The sequence below is a fragment of the Zonotrichia leucophrys genome, chromosome 1A, assembly GCF_028769735.1.
Source record: "Zonotrichia leucophrys gambelii isolate GWCS_2022_RI chromosome 1A, RI_Zleu_2.0, whole genome shotgun sequence".
Lineage (NCBI taxonomy): Eukaryota > Metazoa > Chordata > Aves > Passeriformes > Passerellidae > Zonotrichia > Zonotrichia leucophrys.
In genome coordinates, this window is record NC_088170.1 from 66,128,751 (window position 1) to 66,148,248 (window position 19,498).

Below are 19,498 nucleotides of genomic sequence, written 5' to 3' on the forward strand. Positions count from 1 at the left end.
CAGACTGATCAGGCCCAGCTCCCGCAGTTTCTCCTCACAGGAGATGCTCCAGAGCCGCCTCATCCCTGAGGCTCCGCCGGACCCTCTGCAGCGGCTCCTTGTCTCCCTTGTGCTGAGGAGCCCAGAGCTGGGCACGGTAATGGACGCCCGTGAAGCCACCCTGAGGCACAATGTGCTGTTCGAACACTGTCACCCCAATGTTTTATCACGGTGACACCGGAGGGCCCCACCCGCCACATGACGGCACAGACACGTCACCGCCGTGACGTCACGCGGCCCCACAAGCCGAGCCGCGCGCTGAGGCCACCAAGGAAACGACATTCAGAGGCCATTTCCCCCTTCCCCGCCGCTGTGAGGGACGCGGGGCCGAACCCTTTTCCTCTTCCCTTCCCGTTCCCATTCCCGTTCCTCTTCCCCTTCCGCCTCCGCACTCCCGGTAACCCGTCCGCCGGCAGGACCCCGCGCGGGGCTGCCCTCCGCGCTGCCTAACCCCCGCCCCTCGGGGAGCGCCGCTCCGCGCCGCCCGCAGCCGCGGCTCCGCCGCCCTGAAGCGGCGCCGCTCCTCCCCTGGCGCCCGGGCGTGGCGAGGCGGGCGCGGAGGGCTCGGTCGGGGCAGCGCCGTGGGTCAGGCAGCGCGGCGGCGGCCCGGTCGCCGTGAGGGGAGAAGCGCTCGGGGGCCTCGGAGGGGCGGAGGAGAAGGAGGAGGCGGCGGCGGCGGCGCCGGGCGGGCCCATGTCGGCACCGGGCACAGGTACCGCGGGCAGTCCGGGTACGGGAGGGGGTGCCGGGGCGTGTGGAAGGGGTCTCGGGGACGGCGGGAGGAGGGCACAGGGGCCTGGCGGAGGCACGGGGAGGGGGTTCCGGAGGCGGAGGGGCCGTGGGGCTCGGGTGGCGGTGCCTGGGAGAGGGAGGCCGGGAGGGAAGCGGAAGCCGCTGGTGCCATCCGGGAACGGGCCCGGGCTGCGGGAGAGCTGCGGGCGGGGACTGGGGTGGTAGCCAAGGAGTCTTTTTGTACTTAGTGCCTTGTCTCTAGGCCTCTGTCTCTCGGTGGCAAGCGCCTTCCTGCAAGTTTGGCAGCAAAACATTGTCCCCGAGAGGTACAGAAGCGAAAGTAAAAGTGCCCGGCTGTTCGGCCAGATGTGTCAGTGGCCTGAAGTTTTGTCAGGGGAGGTTTAGGTGGGATATGAGGGAAAGGTTCTTCAGCCAGAGGGTGGCTGGGTGCTGGAACAGGCTCCCCTGGGCAGTGGTCACAGCACCGAGCCTGACAGAACTCCAGAAGCGTTTGGACAATGTGCTCAGTACATGGTGTGACTCTTGGGGATGTCCTGTGCAGGACCAGGAGTTGGACTTGGATGATCCTTGTGGGTTCTTCCCAAGTCAGGATATTCTGTGATTCTGTGAACCTTCCCTGACGCTCTGTGGGGGACTCCTCTCTCTCTGCACAACGTTTTTTGTTCTGTGGGCTGTGTCTCATTTTCCAAAATCTGTAAGTTTATTTTCTCCTCACTGACATGGGAATTTTTTTATGCACCTTCCCTTGCATTAAGAGAACTTTAATTGGATTTCAGTGTTTGAAACGTACAACCTTCTAGTGGTGTGGTAACTAGTGATGGAGGAGTTTGTTGCTCTTTGAGATTTTTCAGCCAGTCAGAGGTGGGACATCTTGCCTACAGTTATTATCTCCCATATCTCTTTTGTAATGGAGTAGTTGCAGAAAGGACTATTTATGTAATCCATTTAATTTCTAGTGAGAAATTGCATTGTGTTAAGTTTAATAGAGCTGTATTTCCTTCTCTCATACTTGTGGTTGCAAGGATAGGGATTCTGGATCATATTACTTCAGGGTTGGAGAGTAGACTGTTTTTATTGACTTGAGAATATTGCTTTGAGGGCCAAGGTGTTGCTGTTTATTCTTTTACTCTGAATTGTGAGTAGATTAATGATACTGAATACCTTTTATTACACTCTGCTTTCTTCAAGAGTAAATAACATAGATAGTTTTTCCTAAATGTTACTTCTGTATTTCAAATCTGTTTCTTAAGTCTCTGAGCTCAGAGTATCACAAACCTAGTCCCATTCTTTCAAATTCCAAGATTATTGTTAGAAAAGGTAGAAACTTAAGTACAATAGAAATTGACTTAACTGCAAATGAGTCAGTGTATGTCAAATATTGAAAAATTACGAAAAATGGTTCCCTCTAGAAACTTGTTGTCTGTAGGTGCTGAAACTGAGAAGGATTGTTAAAGCTTGTAAGTGTCACTACAGAAATGGGCTGCCAAGAGTCCAAAGGCACGGGGATGTTTGTCTGGTCTCTGTTTTCTCTGTCCTTCCCAGTTTCTGGTGTGAGTGCTGGTTTGTCCTGTCTGTTGGCTTATGGAGTTCATGTCATTATCAGGCCTTTCCATCAGCGCATTAATGTAAATGTGAGATATTAAACAGAATCAATGTTTCCATCCCATCTTCAGCCTCGTTTCCTATGGAGATGAGGCCCAGGTGAGCCAGCTGTCCCCGTTTTTCCCTGCGTCCCACAGCTTTCGGGAAGGTTTCCTGTAGCTGTGCCGCTGTCAGGGAGCCGTGTGCGGGCCGGAGCTGCGCTGGAGCCGCCGCTGTTGCTGGAGCAGCGGCAGCGCCGCCTCCTGCTGCCCTCGGCCGTTCGGTGCCGGCGCCACCGAGCTGGCACAGCCGTCGGAAAGGTTTGCGAGATAAGGAGCTGCACACGTAGTAGGCAGTGAGAAGTGTTGCAGCGTACCTGTTCTGGGAACAGAACAGAATCTTTCTGTAAAACGAGATTTTTGGGGGTTTTTTGGACTCTATTGTTCACTGGGAAAAAGTGGACAATGCTGCCTTGTGGTCAAAACCATAATGTGCCCAATTATGCTCCTTCCCTTTTCTTTTTATCTCATCTTCTTAGGTTTGCCTTTATACAAGGAAGCATCAGATACGTCTTTAAAGCAGAATTCTGAGTTCCTAAATTTAGTAAGAGGATGAATGACCCTGTTGGTAAATGACCCTGCTGTTAAAAGTTTTCATGTAGCTGGATGTTTTGTTCAGAGTACTGGAATTGTGACACGCTGTTCCAGCGTTTCTTTAAACACAGGCAACCCCTTCCCTCTTTGGTTAAGTACTGATTTCATAATAATACTGTTTTAAGATCAGTGGTTTTGGAATTCAAATAGTTCTGAAATTTCATAGTTGTAGCCATGCATTAGGGAGCCAAGTGTGCTTGTTTAAGCAATGCAGATTTGACTTCCATAAGTCCCTGTCAGAGACATTTCCCTGTTGGTGCCATTGCCAGTTGCTGCCTGAGGCCAAGTCATGAACAGGCTCCCCACTGCTAAGTTGTCACTGCCCAGGTGTGAACACTGATACTGTCAATTTTTGCACACCATTTTTCTTCAGAAACCCTGGATGAGCACCTTAAATATTGTAATACACTTTCATCTGGGAGGCACAGACAGTATATAAATATGTCATTTTATTGTTTGGGAGATGGCAGAAGGAATGTGCAATGCTTATTAAGAAACATCTTTATTGTGAAGATTTATTTATAAATTTATTTATTTATTTATAAACTTATTTCAAAATAGTTAAAATTAATACCAGAAGCACTCTACATTAGATTGGAATGTAGGTGTCTCATTATCCATTCTGAGTAGATGCAGGGAATTGGTGAATCTAAATGTTTTCATAATCCAGAGTAAAATGTTAGAAAGGCAGAAGTAGGGGTGGCCATTGGGAATCAAACTGGTGTTACTGATAAAAACAAAGTGATGGCTCTTCAAAAGGCATCACATGCAGTGGTGTCCTGTCAGTCCCACCTATGCATGCATTTAACTTGGAGCATGTAAGTATGGGAAAATTAATTTTGGTGTTAAGAAACAATTTAGCCTGAAGTAAAGGCTAGGTGGTTGTAAATGCCTCTTGTGGTGCTGCCTGGCCCACCTGCCCCTGCCAGGAGCCAGCAGAATGCCCTTGCATTCCAGGCTGGGGTACCAGCACTGAACCCTAAGGCTGAGTGGGAGTCTCCCCCTCTGCTCAGGAGTTACCACATCCAGGTGTGGGTTCTCTGTTCCCAACTTTGGCATTGCCACACTGAAATAAGTCTGTTAGATCACCAAGAACACAGGGAGGCTGGAGAACATATCTGAAGAGAAACACAGAGAACTGGGTTCTTGATCTGTAAGAAAAGTGGGGGAAATCTTATTACTGTCTTAAAACAACCTGATGGGAGAGCCTGGTGAAGATGAAGCTGGCTTCTCCCCCAGGCTGTGCAGGGATAGGATGAAAAGAAACAAACACAATATGGGGCATGGCAATTTCTAGGCTGGTGTCAGGAAAAGCTTTTTCTCTGTGAGCCCAGAGGGGACCATTGCTTCTCTATTCCTGGGGACACTAAAGCCTTTGCCAAGCCTCTGATTTGCTTGGATCTGCTTGGAGCTGGGGCCTAACCTAGGTGCTCATCACAGTTTCCTCCTAATCAAAACTGCCCTGTGATTTTACCTTTTGTGTTCAATATATGTCACCTTTTGTGTCCTTATCCAAATGAAACCAAAGCTTGGAGGGCTGGAAATCCCAAAGAGGCCAAAGCTCCTACAGAAATGTTGGTTGAGTAGAAGGAGAGAGAAACTGTAGCCTTTGCTAAGTCTTGATAATCACAGCCTTTGTGATGTTATTTCCGTTTGCTCTGCTGGCAGGGAGGTTTTGCATCCAGCTGAGTCAGCACTGTGCTCTTCAGCTGTGCTGTGCTGAGTGCTGGAGAGGCTGGGCACATCTGGGAGGGGTGAGGAGCAAGGCAGCAGGCTGGTGCCTTTTCACAGTGGGGATAATCCAGCACTGGGGCAGGTTGGCCAGAGGGGTTGTGCAGTTTCTTCCCTTGACACTTTTCAGGACTGGCACAGTCTTGTCTGATCTCATTACTGACCCTGCTTTGAGCAGCAGGATGAATTACTTAAGGTCCCATCTAACCTGCATTATCCTGTGATCCTAAGTAGTGCTAGTGGAAGGGGGAGGATTCTTGGGAGATGTGTAGGAAGGTCAGTGAGGTGCAGATGCATGCTGATGTTTCAAGTGTGTACTTATTTTTAAGTTTGGGGTACTTTGTTTTCATCAGTCTTGAATTATTTTTCTTTCAGATGGACTTGTTTGTGTTCAAGATCTTAAATTTCTTGGGTTGTAGAAACTTCAGGATGCTTTTATTTCACAGTTCGTGCTGAAGACAACTTTGCAGAACAACATGCTTACAAAATGATTTGTTTTTACTTGTCAGGTCCATTCCTTAGTTCAAGAAAACCTTTATTTTGATGAGTCACACATTTGTGAGTTAAGTGAATATGGGTGGGCTGTGAAAAATGACTAAAATATCAACAGCAATTTAAAAGTACTTGTTGTCCTGTGCTTCTGCAGGTTTGCCTGGGTAACACAATGCCAGCTGAGCGCAAAAAGCCAGCAAATATGGAAGAAAAAGAATCTCAGTTAAATAATAAAGAAAAAGAATTTAGTGAAAGGCGACCAGTGAGCACCAGGGAGAAGCCAAAGGAAGATGTGAAGGTTGGTATGAAGAGAGAGACTTTAAAGGTTCCTGAAGATAAAAAGAAAAAAATGGAAGAGGATAAAAGAAAGAAGGAAGACAAGGAGAGGAAGAAAAAGGAAGAGGATAAAGTAAAGGCAGAAGAGGAGCAAAAGAAGAAAGAAGAAGAAGAAAAAAAGAAACTTGAAGAAGAGGAGAAAAAGAAACAAGAGGAGGAAGAAAAAAAGAAACAAGAAGAGGAAGCTGCTCAACTGAAGTAAGTTATCTTTGAAAGGTTTAATTGGGCCAAATGCTGGAGTTCTGTTATCAAGATTGTGGTCAGAGTTAGAAAAGATGAAGTGTTGGAGTTACTTTTAATAAGTTGCATGTATTGTTATAAATTTTACATGACTGTCTGATTGTGCTTTATGACTTCTAAGAGGTTTTGAGTGTTCACTTGTAACCTCTGTTACTTTGGTCTCTATTTTGGGGGTTTGATAGTGTTCTGCATGTGATGACCATGGAGAGCACAATTGTGCTTGAGTAAATGTTGTGATTTAACCCCAGCTGGCATCAGCCACTCCCTCCCCTCAACAGGCTGGGGAAGAGAATCAGAAAAGTGAGAAATCTTGTGGGTTGACATAAAGACAGTTCAATGGGTAAAGCAGAAGCTGTGCAGGCAAGCAAACCAGATCAAGGGATTCATTCCCCACTTCCCGAGCAATCCCCAGGACAGCAGGGCTCTGTCAAATGTTAACAGAAGACAAATACATCACTCCTCTCATCCCTCTCCTTCCTTCCTCCCCCACATTTATGTATTGTCCATAGTGTCACATATGGACTGGGATATCCCTTGGGTCACTTGGGGTCAGCTCTCCTGGCTGTGTCCCCTCCCAGCTCCTTGTGCACCCCCATACTCCCCCTTGGTGGGGTGGGGTGGGGTGTGGAGCAGAAAAGGCCTTGGCCACGTGTAAGCCCATCCCAGCAGCAGTGAAAACACCCCAGTGTTATCAGCACTGATTCCAGCACAAATCCAAAGCACAGCCCCATACAGGATACTCTGAAGAAAATTAATTCTGTCCTAGCCCAAACCAGGACAATAAAGAAGCAGAGATGCATTTAACATTAAGTGTTATTGTCCAAAAGTTGGGAATGCAGACTTTGCAGGTCTACAGATCATACATAACAGGAGCAAATCTGATGTGAGAAATGACTTTTAATCAGTCACAGACACCTGGATGGCAAACTCAGAATGTAGCCTGGCAGTTTAATATGTGATATTGCCAAGACCATGTTTCTTATTATGTTATCCAGCCATAGTACACTGTTGAAGGTGGCATCTTTTTAGGTCTGAAACATTTCCCTTTTAAGATTGAGGCAATGTCATGGCCAAATTCTAGCTGGGACAGATATATTTCACCTATTCCAAGTTTTCTGTGTAATTTCAGCAGTCTGGCAATAAAAGATTTTCCTTAAATGTGTAATACAGCCATTTTCCTTAAATGTAAATGTAATAAAGGCTGTTTCCTCTTCTGTGGGAACTTCATCAGTAGTAAATGAAGTTTCATGTTTATATTTTCCAAGTCTGTTGGGATTAATATGTTCTGCATAGAAATATTTGAGAAATTTTGGTTTGTAACCAGTAGTACTTGCCCTTGCAACACAAAAATTAAACAGAGTTTCTGCAGCAGATGCTTTAGCTTTCTAGGATTCGCTTAGTAGATATTACAGAAGAGAGTAAGGTGAAATTCTGTTAGAACTCCTGAAGTTTTCCACCTGTGACCTTTTTTCCTTTGTACTGATACTCTGAGATGAAAGCTCCATAACAAAAGTAATTTTTGTGTTGCCCAGGGAGAAGGAGGAAGCCCATCAGCTCCATCAGGAGGCCTGGGAGCGCCATCAGGCCAGAAAAGAGCTCCGCAGCAAAAACCAGAACGCGCCCGAGAGTCGTCCCGAGGAAAACTTCTTCAGCAGGCTGGACTCCAGTCTGAAGAAGAACACAGCTTTTGTTAAGAAGCTAAAAACCATTACAGAGCAACAAAGGGACTCCTTGTCCCATGACTTTAATAGCCTGAATTTAAGCAAATACATTGCAGAAGCTGTAGCTTCTATTGTGGAGGCCAAACTGAAAATATCAGACGTGAACTGCGCTGTGCACTTGTGTTCCCTCTTTCACCAGCGATACGCTGATTTTGCTCCTTCCTTACTTCAGGCTTGGAAAAAACATTTTGAAGCAAGGAAAGAAGAGAAGACTCCCAACATTACCAAGTTAAGAACTGATTTGCGTTTCATTGCAGAGTTGACAATAGTTGGGATTTTCACTGACAAGGAAGGTTTGTCTTTAATCTATGAGCAGCTTAAAAATATTATTAACGCTGACAGAGAATCCCACACTCATGTTTCTGTGGTTATCAGCTTCTGTCGGCACTGTGGAGATGACATTGCTGGTTTGGTTCCAAGGAAGGTAAAAACTGTTGCAGAGAAGTTTAACTTGAGCTTTCCTCCTAGTGAGATAATTAGCCCAGAGAAACAACAGCCCTTCCAGAATTTGTTGAAGGAATACTTTACATCTTTGACCAAACACCTGAAAAGGGACCACAGGGAGCTACAAAATATTGAAAGACAAAACAGGTGACAATTGAATGTTGCTTTTTACTTATGAATAAAAATTAGTTTATTTATGAAATGCCTAGATTTGTTGCAGTATTTATGAACAAAGTTAGCAGTGTGTACAAGATAAGTGTGTTCTGCAGTGTTTCTAAAAAAAAGTTCTAAATTTGTTCTGAATACTTAAAAAGCAGAGACAAAACAGACTCTTTGAATATCTTTGAAAGGAAAGGGAGGTTGACCTTTAGCTGTAATTCTCTTTCCTCTGTTTGGTGCTGTTTCCTTATCAGCATGAGAGCAATGCTGCTTTCCCAGCTGGTACTGTCCTTTTCCAGTTGGCACAAGCTGATTTCTCCCTTTCCACCCACATGTATCAAACGAAGCATATGCCACAATTGCTTTGGCTTGTTTACTTATTTTAGTATACTAGGATGAAGGAAAAAATAGTTCAAGTTAAGAAGGTATCTGTTACACTCTAAGGTGGACAAATATATATTAAATAAATGTATTAAAGTGTTGGAGGGCATAGACAATTTAATAAAAGTCCTCCTAAATATTTATATGTAGTACTAATATTGCAGGGTATGAGTATGCAGACTTTGAGATCTGAATAATTTTATTTCTGCCGTGTTCACATTTTTAAATAACTGTTTGCTTTAAAGCATCCTGAATTCTCATTATTGGAGCCAGCCTAAACCCAAATGCTATTCTTAAAACAGTCATTGTTAATTTCTTCTGGAAGCATTCCAGTCAGATAGAAATGAACACGTTACTGTTTATAGACACATATTTCAGCTAAAAGGTTGGACATCCATCCAGAACCAAATGTATGCTTGGAATGCATTAAATTTTTATGTTTCCAAAGCAAGAATCCTTTGTGCTGATGGGTTTTGTGCTGCAGTCCTATCTGGTCTCAGCCAAGTGTTGAATTTCACAGGATCATAAACTGACTTTTGAGGTACTGTTATTTCTACAAGTACCTTACTAATTCAAAGTACATTACTGGCTAAGGTGTAATTTTTGCAAAGTGAATGAATATAAACCTTTATATTTTCACAATTATCATTAGTTCTGGGCACGTTGGTTCTGGCTGGTGTTTCAATGAGTGAGTGTTACAAAGTCTGTATGATAGAAAATAGAATGAAAAAATTTCTGAGAGGTATAAAATATATTAATAAAGCAAGAAGCAGAAAGTATGTAAATGATCTGGGAGAAAGAAATATACTTTAATATTTACTTGTAGAACTGTGTAAAAATGAGTGGACAGAGGCTGAGCAGCCTGGTCTGCCCCCATCACTGAGCCTGCTCTGAGTGGGTCAGACAAGGGCAGAGGGATCTCTTTGAGCCCCTTGTCATTGAATGATCCCTCCCTGCCAGCCTGGGTGCAGGGCTTTGTGTTGGGGAAGGAGTGTGGAGAGCTGGCATTTATCACTGCACTAAGAGAACTCCTTTATTTCTCTCTCTGAAGCTTGAGGTGTCAATTTGAACTCCTTAATAAGGTGGAATAAGTTTTGTTAAATAAGGCATCAAAATCTTTCCTAGCAGATTTTATTTGTTTACAACATCTGTAACAGATTTTTTGCCATTTGCTTGCTAGGGAAGTGCAGGGTGTGAGGAGGGCAAGACACAGATTTGCCAAGGCAGAAGTGTATGAGTATTATAGAAATCTTCCTGAGCTGTGGATTTGGGGAAAGTCATTGTGCACTTGATTCCTCACTTGCTTTTGGATTTTTTTTATGGATGTAGTTTTTTTGGAGTGTTTTTGTTTGGTTAGGTTGGTTTAGTTTTGTTTTATTTAAAAAAACCCCAATAATCCTATTGGATAAAGCAATTCTCTGTGTATTGAAAATCTGATCCATTTTGCTGTAGTTTTTATTCACAGTTTTATTCCACAATCAATGCAGTGAACAGGGAGTGAAGTGTTCCCTTTTGTGCAATAACTGTGTCACATGTTAAGGTTATGATATTTTGTCAGGTAAATAACTCATGCACTTATCTTTGTCAGGAGAATGACTGTGAAATGATTTAGCTTGTACAGTTTGGTTGAATTAATTGAAAATTACTATGCTAAATTAACAGTGCTTTAGTGCTGTGTTATCTGTGGAATCATTTAGGTAAAATTAAAGCAGACTCAAGTGGATGGTTAGGAAAAGTACTTTGAGTTATGCTGTGACTTGTTTGGTTACACAGCTGAGGGCACAGCAAAACTTGTCAGGCTGTGTCATTGGTGGAAACTCCTTGATTCCCATATTCTGAAGAGAATTTTCAAAAATAAGTGTTAGCTATGGAAGAAACTTCTTTTGTCTGAATTAAGGATGTTTTTAAGATGTGCTGGACTTGCCTTGTGCTTTGAGGAGACATAAAGTGAGACAAGTACTGTGTGCTGTACCTGTAATTGTATTCAGAGGTGAATTGTGCTTTTTAGTTTTTCATTTGCTTTAAGTGCTTTGAATTTGTTAACTCTTGTCTTATCGAAACTGAAATTGAGAACTGAAAGTCTTGTACTATTGTTACAGCACTTTGCTGGTTTTGTTTTTAATAATAGCAGAGAGCTTCAATGCTCGTGTTTAAAAGCTGCTGGTTTAAAAGATGTGTGCAATGGACAACAGTCTCCATGGAAAAGCTGTGAATTGCCACTCAATGTGTTTCCTGAATCCAGACCGAACTGCTGCACTTCACAAATACTCAGTGGTTATTTAATTTGTTAATTTTTCTTTGCTGTACTTTGCAGGAGCAGGCAATACATGTTAAATAAGTGTGTTTTGTCAGAGAAATAGAACTTTTGCCAGCATTAATGCTTCTTGCTCTCTTGCCAGACACCTGTGTCCACTTTTGCTTCTGAGCTTTTGTTGCTCACCCTGTAAATGTGCACAAAAAGACTTTTGTTTGACAATTAATCTGGAACAAAAAGACTGATATCCCTCAACTTCCATTGCCTTAACTATTTCAGAATTATGCCACAAAATGCTTTGGCAAGACTGTGATATTGCATAGTAAAATCCTACAGATTGGAATCCTCCAGATGATAATGTAATGATACAACCTGCTTTGGGAATTGTGGCATTTGCACCTTTTTTCAGATTTCTGATGCTTTCATCTCTGTGCAGGTGCTTGGTCAGTGGTTCCAGCACTTGTGAGCAGTGATCAGGTTCCTTCAAGTGCAAGTTACTTTTGACAGCAGACTTCAGTGTTCAAAATTAATATTTGAAACAAGTTTTGTAAAAGAAAATAAAGATCACCTGAAGAAACAAATATAGCTGCTCACAATTTGGGCTGATAGCCTTGAAATAACTTGTTTTGTTGGAAAGTCAGTGGGCTGCTTGCAAATTTTTTGCCCCTCCTGGTGATAATAGTTCATGTAATAATTTAAACAGTGTAGAAATGGATTGTTACAGGTGCAAAGCAACTTTTATCTAGCTTATTGATAAATTTAATATTTTATTTTACTATGTAAGTATTTTTAGAACTTTTACAGCCTAATTGTGGCAAAGAGTAAGTGGGCCTTTCTCTTTGACATGGAAGCTGGAGCTTCTGTGACTCTACTGTCCTCAGCAGGATTGAGGTTGGAAATTCAGTGTGATTTGGAAAAATAACAGTGTCACTTAAATGTTTGCTATTTCAGTCTAAACTGGAATTGTTCCAGTCCCTCAGAGAGGGCAGGGTAGCTTTGCTGACAGGAATTGTGGTGGCTCAGCATGGCTCAGGTGTGTGTGAAGGGAAGGGGTTCTCACTGGCACTTTGGGTTTTGCAGGCGCATTCTGCACTCCAAGGGGGAGCTGAGTGAGGATCGCCACAAGCAGTATGAGGAGTTTGCCATGTCCTATCAGAAGCTGCTGGCAAGTTCTCAGTCTCTGGCTGATCTTTTGGATGAGAACATGCCTGACCTCCCCCAGGAGAAGCCAACCCCTGAGGGTAAGCCAGATTCTAAAGCAGGTCAGCAGAACCCTGGACTCAGCTTGGATGTGGTGGAAAAATGAACCAAACCCTCTTAGCAATGTGTGCTTCCTGCTGGTTTCATTTCATTCAGCCTTTCCCCCTGAAGGATATCAGCTAATGAATAATACATTTATTTTTTAAAATTAAAGTAATTATGCTTAATATGTAACCATAACTATTGTATATTGTATGTAACCATAACTATTGTATATTGTGTAGTTATGGAAACCTAAATAATAACTCATTAGGTTTGTTTCTGGGGATAGAGTAATAAATGGAAAATTAGAAATGTTTTTAACCTGATCCTTTCCTTTACTATTATGCAGGTTTTAGTATTTAAAAACTGTGTCAGAGTTTTAAAAGCTGATACTGTTAAAAACTACATTTGAAGTCAGTTGTGGGCAGGAACATATTGATAAGCCAAATAAGTCACTGGGTGTGGCTGTCTGGCCTGGGCAGGAGTGCAGCTTTCAGTGCCTTTAAAAAAGAAATCTAAACTGGGAGATTCATTGAGCTGTTGTTGAAATCATGACTATCTTTTGCTTTAAATTATCTTGAATTTTAAAAAGCTGTGTTTTTTTAATGCCTTTAATATTAAATTGTTCTTTTTAAACTTCATCCTTAAAACTCAGTGGGTACATACAGTTCATCATACTCCAAGTGATTACTTTTAATGCTAATGTTGTTAAAGTCTGATACAACTTTCTAATACCACATAATGAGCTGCTAGTTTTTCTTGATTTGACTTCCTCTGATTCTGTCTGTATTTTTAATCAAAATGAAATTTATGATTTTAAGATAATTTCTTGGTATGTCTAATACTAAGCTTGAATTGTTAAAACCACTTTAAAGTATGCATTGAAATATTCAGGTGAAAACAGATGTAGTAATAAATAGTTTAACACTTTCCTAAAGGGACTCTTAAAGGTGCCTCCCCATGAAAGATTGTAAATTTGTGTAAATAACTTTGTCATGTTTTCACTACTTTTGCAGAACATGGACCTGGTATTGATATTTTCACACCAGGAAAGCCTGGAGAATATGACCTGGAGGGGGGTATCTGGGAAGATGAAGATGCTAGAAACTTCTATGAGAATCTCATTGACTTGAAGGCTTTTGTACCAGCAATTTTGTTTAAAGATAATGAAAAATATTCCCAGAACAAGGATTCCAGCAAAGATGAATCAAGAGGTAAGATGCTTAGATATTTTATTCAACATATCTTGTCCAACAGATAAACAAACTTGGTGGAAGTAATGAGTCTCTAATGAAATAATTAGTGGTAATCAGGAGAGTACACCAGTTTGGATGAATTTTTAGGGAATAAACAAGGTAGGATAGGGATTACATCTGGTTATTAAGGAAGAAGACAGTAAATTGATTTTAATATTGTTAGAATTGTAAATTTCAGGTAATTGAAGGATAACCAGTGTGAGTAAATACCAACTTTTCTGTGAGAAATGGGAAGAATTTTCCCTTTTTTACAATGTTAGTTTTTGGGTTTTTTTTTTTTTTTCCCACAATTATTTTCTTATTCAATTATTAATGCTAGGTGACATTGTCAGGATAAAATTTCACTGGATTGGGAGGCCTGGGTGGTTCCTCACTTGTGACCCAGCTCTCAGTTCACAACCAGGCATGTGCAGGCTTCAGGTGCAATGGGATAAAAAATCTCCATCCCTGGCTCAAAATGTAACAGAAGATGCAAGATTGGAGAATTCTGACATTTCCCTGTAAGGATCTTTAGATATTGGAGCAGCTTGCCCAGGGAGACTGGAATCTCTGTCTGTTTCAAAACAACTGGAAGAATACCTGAGAAATGTGGTGTGAATATTGTTCATCCACTTTGACCAAAAGGTTGAACTGGAGATGTCACCAAAGTCCATTTCAGACTAATTTTGTCTGTGATTCTGAACATGTTACTTGTCTGTGAGTCTGTATTTCCATATGGTGTGTGCACTGGTTAGAAGTTGTCACACATGGCTTTGAAAAATTTGAGAATTTTAATAAGGTTATCTGCCTTGAAATTTATTGTTTTTAAATGAAACAGAGTCTGCAAATGCAGTTGGAAGGAGGCCTGGAAAAACAGTAAAATTCTGTAGATTGTAATCTCTTGGAAAAATGCTCAGTGTTGGACCAGTGTTGTGGTCCAAGAAAAATATTAACTACTCTTTTCTGAATCTTTCAGATTCAGATATTGTGTTCAAGGAAACTGATAATCTTTATTTGGCCTTTTATACAGCATGTTATTTCATCAACACCTTCCTCCTGTTCTGCTTTTTCCTTTTTTTTCTTCATCTGTGTAAAAGATTTTGCATTAAGACAGTAGAGATGTAGGTTTAGCAGCATTAATCTTCCTGTATTCTAATAATGACTGTGTGTATTTAACAGTTTATTAGAATTTATTTGGTATTTCTACTTAACTTGTAAATAGATTCAAAAGATGCCAAAGATAATAAGGAAGCAGCTGGGAATGAGGATCTGGAATTGGAGCTGGAGAACCTGGATATTAATGATGATGCACTGGAGTTGGACTGTGGAGATGAGGCAGAAGATCTTACAAAGAAGCTTCTTGATGAGCAAGGTAAAAAGAATTGGTTTTAAGATTTTTTTTCTTTGTGATTTGTTTTTTTTTTTAACTTGGTTGTTTTTGTTTGTGGATTTGTAGAGTGCATTCAGGGCAATTTATTTGTTTATGAAACTAGCAGCTAGAAACTGCCAGGATTCTGATAAATGTTCTTCTAGCAAGTCATTCAGATAAAAGTGAAAATTATTTTAAAGATATTTATGTAGTGAAAGTTCCCAATTCCTTCACACAGCTTTTAAAAGTAAGCAAATGTAAAGGCAGTTGTCTGAAGAGTGACTACACAGAGGAATGAATACTTAACTAAATATTATAAATGCACCTTTTGGGGAATGTGTTGGTAAATTATTATATTTCAGAGCTTAAAGATATCTGCTGCTTGTTTATTTCCCTCTGTTAGAGCAAGAAGATGAAGAAGCCAGTACTGGATCTCATTTAAAACTCATAGTGGATGCTTTTCTTCAGCAGCTTCCAAATTGTGTCAACAGAGACCTCATAGACAAGGTACAGTCATAGTTTCAGTTTTTTGCACTTTTAAAAGCCATCGTGCTAGATCAGATAGAAAATAAAGATTTCAGGTTTGGAGTCTGGCAGTAGCTGAATTAATTTTTAATCAGTCTGTATTCCTCTCAGTGGACATGTTTTCTGACTATGCCAGTCCTAGCCAAAACTGAAGATTTTTCTTTATGGTTATTTTTACAGCAGTTTGTGTAGTAGGAATAACTCTGTAAAAGCTGTGTTTAAACACCATTTTCTGTTACTTTCTTGAAAACCCACTGCATTAAAGTGAAGCATTGCATTAACTCTGCTCTTTATAGGCAGCAATGGATTTTTGCATGAATATGAATACAAAAGCCAACAGAAGAAAACTGGTACGAGCACTTTTCATAGTTCCTAGACAGAGGTAAGAACAGAAGGGACCAAGCTGGATCCACCCATTAATAATTAATTTAGCATGTGCATGTATGTTTTAAAACCAATTTATATTCCATTTGTTTATTCCTGATCTGCACTTTTGGAGTGGCTTATGCTGAAGCACCAAAGAAGTATTTAGACTCAATGATCCACACCATGATAAATTGTAAAAAATTCAAGTTTTTAATAAGGAATTTTTTTTCTAATACTTGGTGTTTACAGCAGAACTCTTTTCATTATTGTGAAAATTGTGAAAAAAACCAGCAAAACCTACCTGATACCAAAAAGGGAGGTTTTATTTCATTCAGGACAACTTGCACTTTCTTTTAGAGCCTGTGGCCACTTAGAGCACAGTATAGTTTGGAAGGAGGATTTCCTGTGATGTGTTAATTCAGTACATGGCCATTGTAACAGCCTTGTGCCTTCTGCCAGTTCTGGGCCAGGCACTTTGAGCCTCTTTTGTCTGTGCACATCTGCCTGTGTAAAGCTCTTGCTGTTTTCCTTGTCTCTGTGGAAGCAGATTTCCTGCACTTACAGCAAGAGCCCTCCTTCAAAAAATGTTTGCAAATATTCAAATAAAAACATGGAATTCGTTGGAGGAATAATATATTTCTCTGTTCTCTGTGAACTTGAGCCTTAAATAGGTGAAATCATGAAGAAGTTGCTTTTCTTGCTTCACCTTGCCCTGTTTCTCATGATGAGCTGTTTTGATGCTGAATTTAATATAAAGTGAACATGATCATCTTGGAATTCTTGTTAAGAGTTTTGATTCCACTACCTTTTAACATTGGGGGGAAAAACATAGCTTGAGTATCTGTTTTGTCTCAACTGGCTTTGAACAAACAGACCTTGGTGCTTTGTTTTCCCTAAGTTTAATCACTGCTTGTGCTGTGTTTTCACCCCTAACTCAGCCCATTTCTGCATCCCATCTGAAATAAGCATCTGCTGTGCTAATAGCCCTGTTCTCTTGCTGTGTGCAAAGCAATGGTTTGTTTGCTGACTGAGGCATTAGCCTGACTCCATGGTGAAGCAGTGCACATGATCTTTCATTCTTTTGTGTGTTCTTGCCTCTAAAACTTACAGGTTTGACCTCAGTGTTTGGAGATTTTGATAGAGGCCTGATTGTGCCTAACACATTAATTAATTAATGACAGAGGGGCAGGCAACTGATTATCTTCTGTGTTAGATGCAACAAGGTGCTCTTCAGCCCAAATGTAGGTAGCAGAGGAAGGAACATTTTGCTGATAATCATGAAATGCATCAAAACACAATGTAAGCAGAATTTCTTTTTCACAGCTTAGAACATTTACAGTAAAGAAAATCAGCAAGGGCACTTAGGCTTTTGTCTTAAGCTCTGCCATAATAGAGAATTTTCCATACTTGTGAAATGGAAGTGGCTTTTTGGCTGGTCTGTGACAAACATTACATTAATGTTTGTGCCCCTGCCCTGTATTGTTTCCTGGTGCTGTAGGTTCCAGATTGCTGAAACTGATTATTAACTCTTGCAACCTCTTTGAAAATCCTTTATTCTCTTTGCATAATCTGCTAAATTGTGCTGTGTGACAGTGATCTGGAGGAACTGGGAGATGTGCACAGTGAGAGGAGGTCCTTTCAAACAGGAACAGCAGGATAAGGCTTGTAAATTCAGCAGTGTGATTTCATAGGTGGCATGAAAGCAAAAGTTAAATTCCTGATATATTGCACTGTTAAAAAATGTGTCTGTGATCAGGCTGTGCTGTGAGCAGAGTTAATAAACTCCTAGAAGCATCCACAGTTTCCTCATTGCCATTGATTTGTCATCTTCCCAGTGGTAATTCCATTGCCCTGCAGATTTGTATTAAAAGTAATAATAATTTTTAAAATATTAACTTTTCTCATAGACCTCAACAGAGCAGGATAGAAGGTGGGATAGCCTTGAGGAGCTGCTGTTTGTGATGGTTCTGGTCTGCAGTGGCTGGAGCTAACACTGAAGTGAATGGCTCAGGGATCTTCCCACTGCTGCTCTTTGATTATAAATATTAATTATTTATTTAGCTATTATGTATATATTTAGGTATAAATATTAATATTTTATTTAGGTATTATTCCTAATATTAACAGGTTCTTTTTCAATTCCTTTTCCTGCTGTCTGCTCTGGGACCTACTTGACTAATAAATACTCAAGCTACCTTGGTCCTTTCAAGATGTTAAGTTCAGTTGTGTTTATGTGCCTGCATTGGTGAGCCCATCTCTGGGCTGCTCAGCTGAAGGAGCAGGATGTTGGCTGAGCTGTTTGTTCTGAGCACAAGAGCTGGATTGTGAATACCAGCTGAGCTGCCCATGGATGCAGACAATTTGAAAGGGCAACCTACCCTAATATTTAAGTAAACTGTATTGCTGCAGTTGGTAAAAGAGCAGTTCTGCTGTGTCTTCAAACCAACATTCATAATCCTTTCTGCTGTAGAAAATTCTGTATATTCTGTGTCTCACTGCTTTGAGGCTTTGTGTTCTGTGCATTACTGATGATTTTGCTCAGGGTATCACTTCACTGAGCCATACTGATATGGCTTTACCTTCCATTATTGTTGTTCCATACTTGTTTTAGTAGTCCAAGAATTTTTGCAATATCTCTCAGGGATACTGTGGGAGAGGAGTTCTTGTTGTGCTGTTTTTGAGGAGGTTTTTTGTGAAAGCTTCAGAGGAGCAGTGTCCTTGAGGATGCAGATAGAGCAGGATGTTTTCAAAAAGCATTTCGTTTCCAAGCATATCAGTTAATGCTGTTTAAGTTGAGCTGCTTTATTTGCAGCCACAATGAGGTGTTTCAATGACAGAATAAATTCTCTTTCTTCTCCTGAGATCACTTTTGGGAAATGTGCAGGCACAACAGTTTCATCAGGAAAATGTAAAACTGGTTTTTTGTTTGATGTGTAAAACAGACACTGAAATCAAAGTCATTATGTAGTGTTGCCAGGGAGCTTTCTTGCTGCCACTGGGGTTGGGTAGATTGGGACAAATCAGGATTCTTCAGGACAGAAACCTTAATTTGACAAAAAAGGCCATTTCTTCCTCAACTCACTGTAAATCAGTGTTAGAATGCATCTTTGCCCTGCTCTGTTGAATGCTGATGAATGGATCACATTTACATTTTCAGCTGGGATTTGAACCTCCAGCCCAACAGAACAGAAGGCCTTTTAAAGAGATTTTTCAATGCCAGTGTATGAGTGGCTTTCACATTTGCATTGGAGGATTGATTTAAATCTAAATATTAGCCTGTTAATCCAGGGCTGCAGGCAGTGATTTAACCCATACTGCTCACAGCTTTAGGAGCTTTTTCTGTAGTTCTTTGCTGAATTATCTTCCTGTACACAGAATAATTTAGGTTTACCAGAATACTGCAATTCTGTAAATTATTTTCTTGTATTTCAGTGTGAGAAGTCTGAAATCTTTTCTTAGGCTTTAAATTCTAAACAATTCTAGATAAATGTATATTTAGTAATTATTATTAGTAAATATACATTATAATTATTTTACATTATACATTATCATTATTATTACTAATTACTATGTATATTAAGTAATTATTATTACTTTTAATACAGTATATAGGGGCTGTTGTGGTTTATGGTATTTTTTGATGTTCCCATCCATGGTGATCTGTGTTGCAAGTTTACCTGCAGCAAGAGATCTGTTTTCCACATGGAAGTTTTTAGTGTTATTATTGGTTGTTCTTCATTCAGAAGTTAGCTGTTTCTTAAGTGTTAAATAATTGTTCACATTTTAATTCCAAAGCTGCAAGCTTCCTGTCAGCTTTTCATCCTGAGACTTCTCTGTAGCAAGGTTCTTTTTGTTCAGTTGAACTTGACTTACCAGTGTTTGCATGGCCTGTTTCAGTTGAGGATAAAATTGAGGGATGTGCTTGAGACCAAGGAGTTTTATGTGCTGGCACAGAAATAAAAGCCAAAAGTGCTTCC

At 40.8% G+C, this 19,498-nt stretch overlaps 1 protein-coding gene across 2 annotated transcripts in view; it reads left to right on the forward strand.

Moving 5' to 3' along the window:
• The first annotated feature begins 528 nt into the window (after positions 1-528).
• Positions 529-19,498, forward strand: part of UPF2 (UPF2 regulator of nonsense mediated mRNA decay) — a 53,552-nt gene continuing 34,582 nt past the window's right edge. Inside the window, exons 1-8 of one of the 2 annotated variants that reach the window (XM_064703032.1) lie at positions 529-751; positions 5,404-5,783; positions 7,358-8,137; positions 11,865-12,025; positions 13,043-13,240; positions 14,484-14,633; positions 15,034-15,137; positions 15,452-15,537. In XM_064703032.1, the coding sequence (XP_064559102.1) occupies positions 5,422-5,783; positions 7,358-8,137; positions 11,865-12,025; positions 13,043-13,240; positions 14,484-14,633; positions 15,034-15,137; positions 15,452-15,537 (1,841 nt within the window). In that variant the 5' untranslated portion in view covers positions 529-751; positions 5,404-5,421. The remainder of the gene's footprint in view (positions 752-5,403; positions 5,784-7,357; positions 8,138-11,864; positions 12,026-13,042; positions 13,241-14,483; positions 14,634-15,033; positions 15,138-15,451; positions 15,538-19,498) is intronic. The other variant, XM_064703031.1, reaches the window with a different exon arrangement.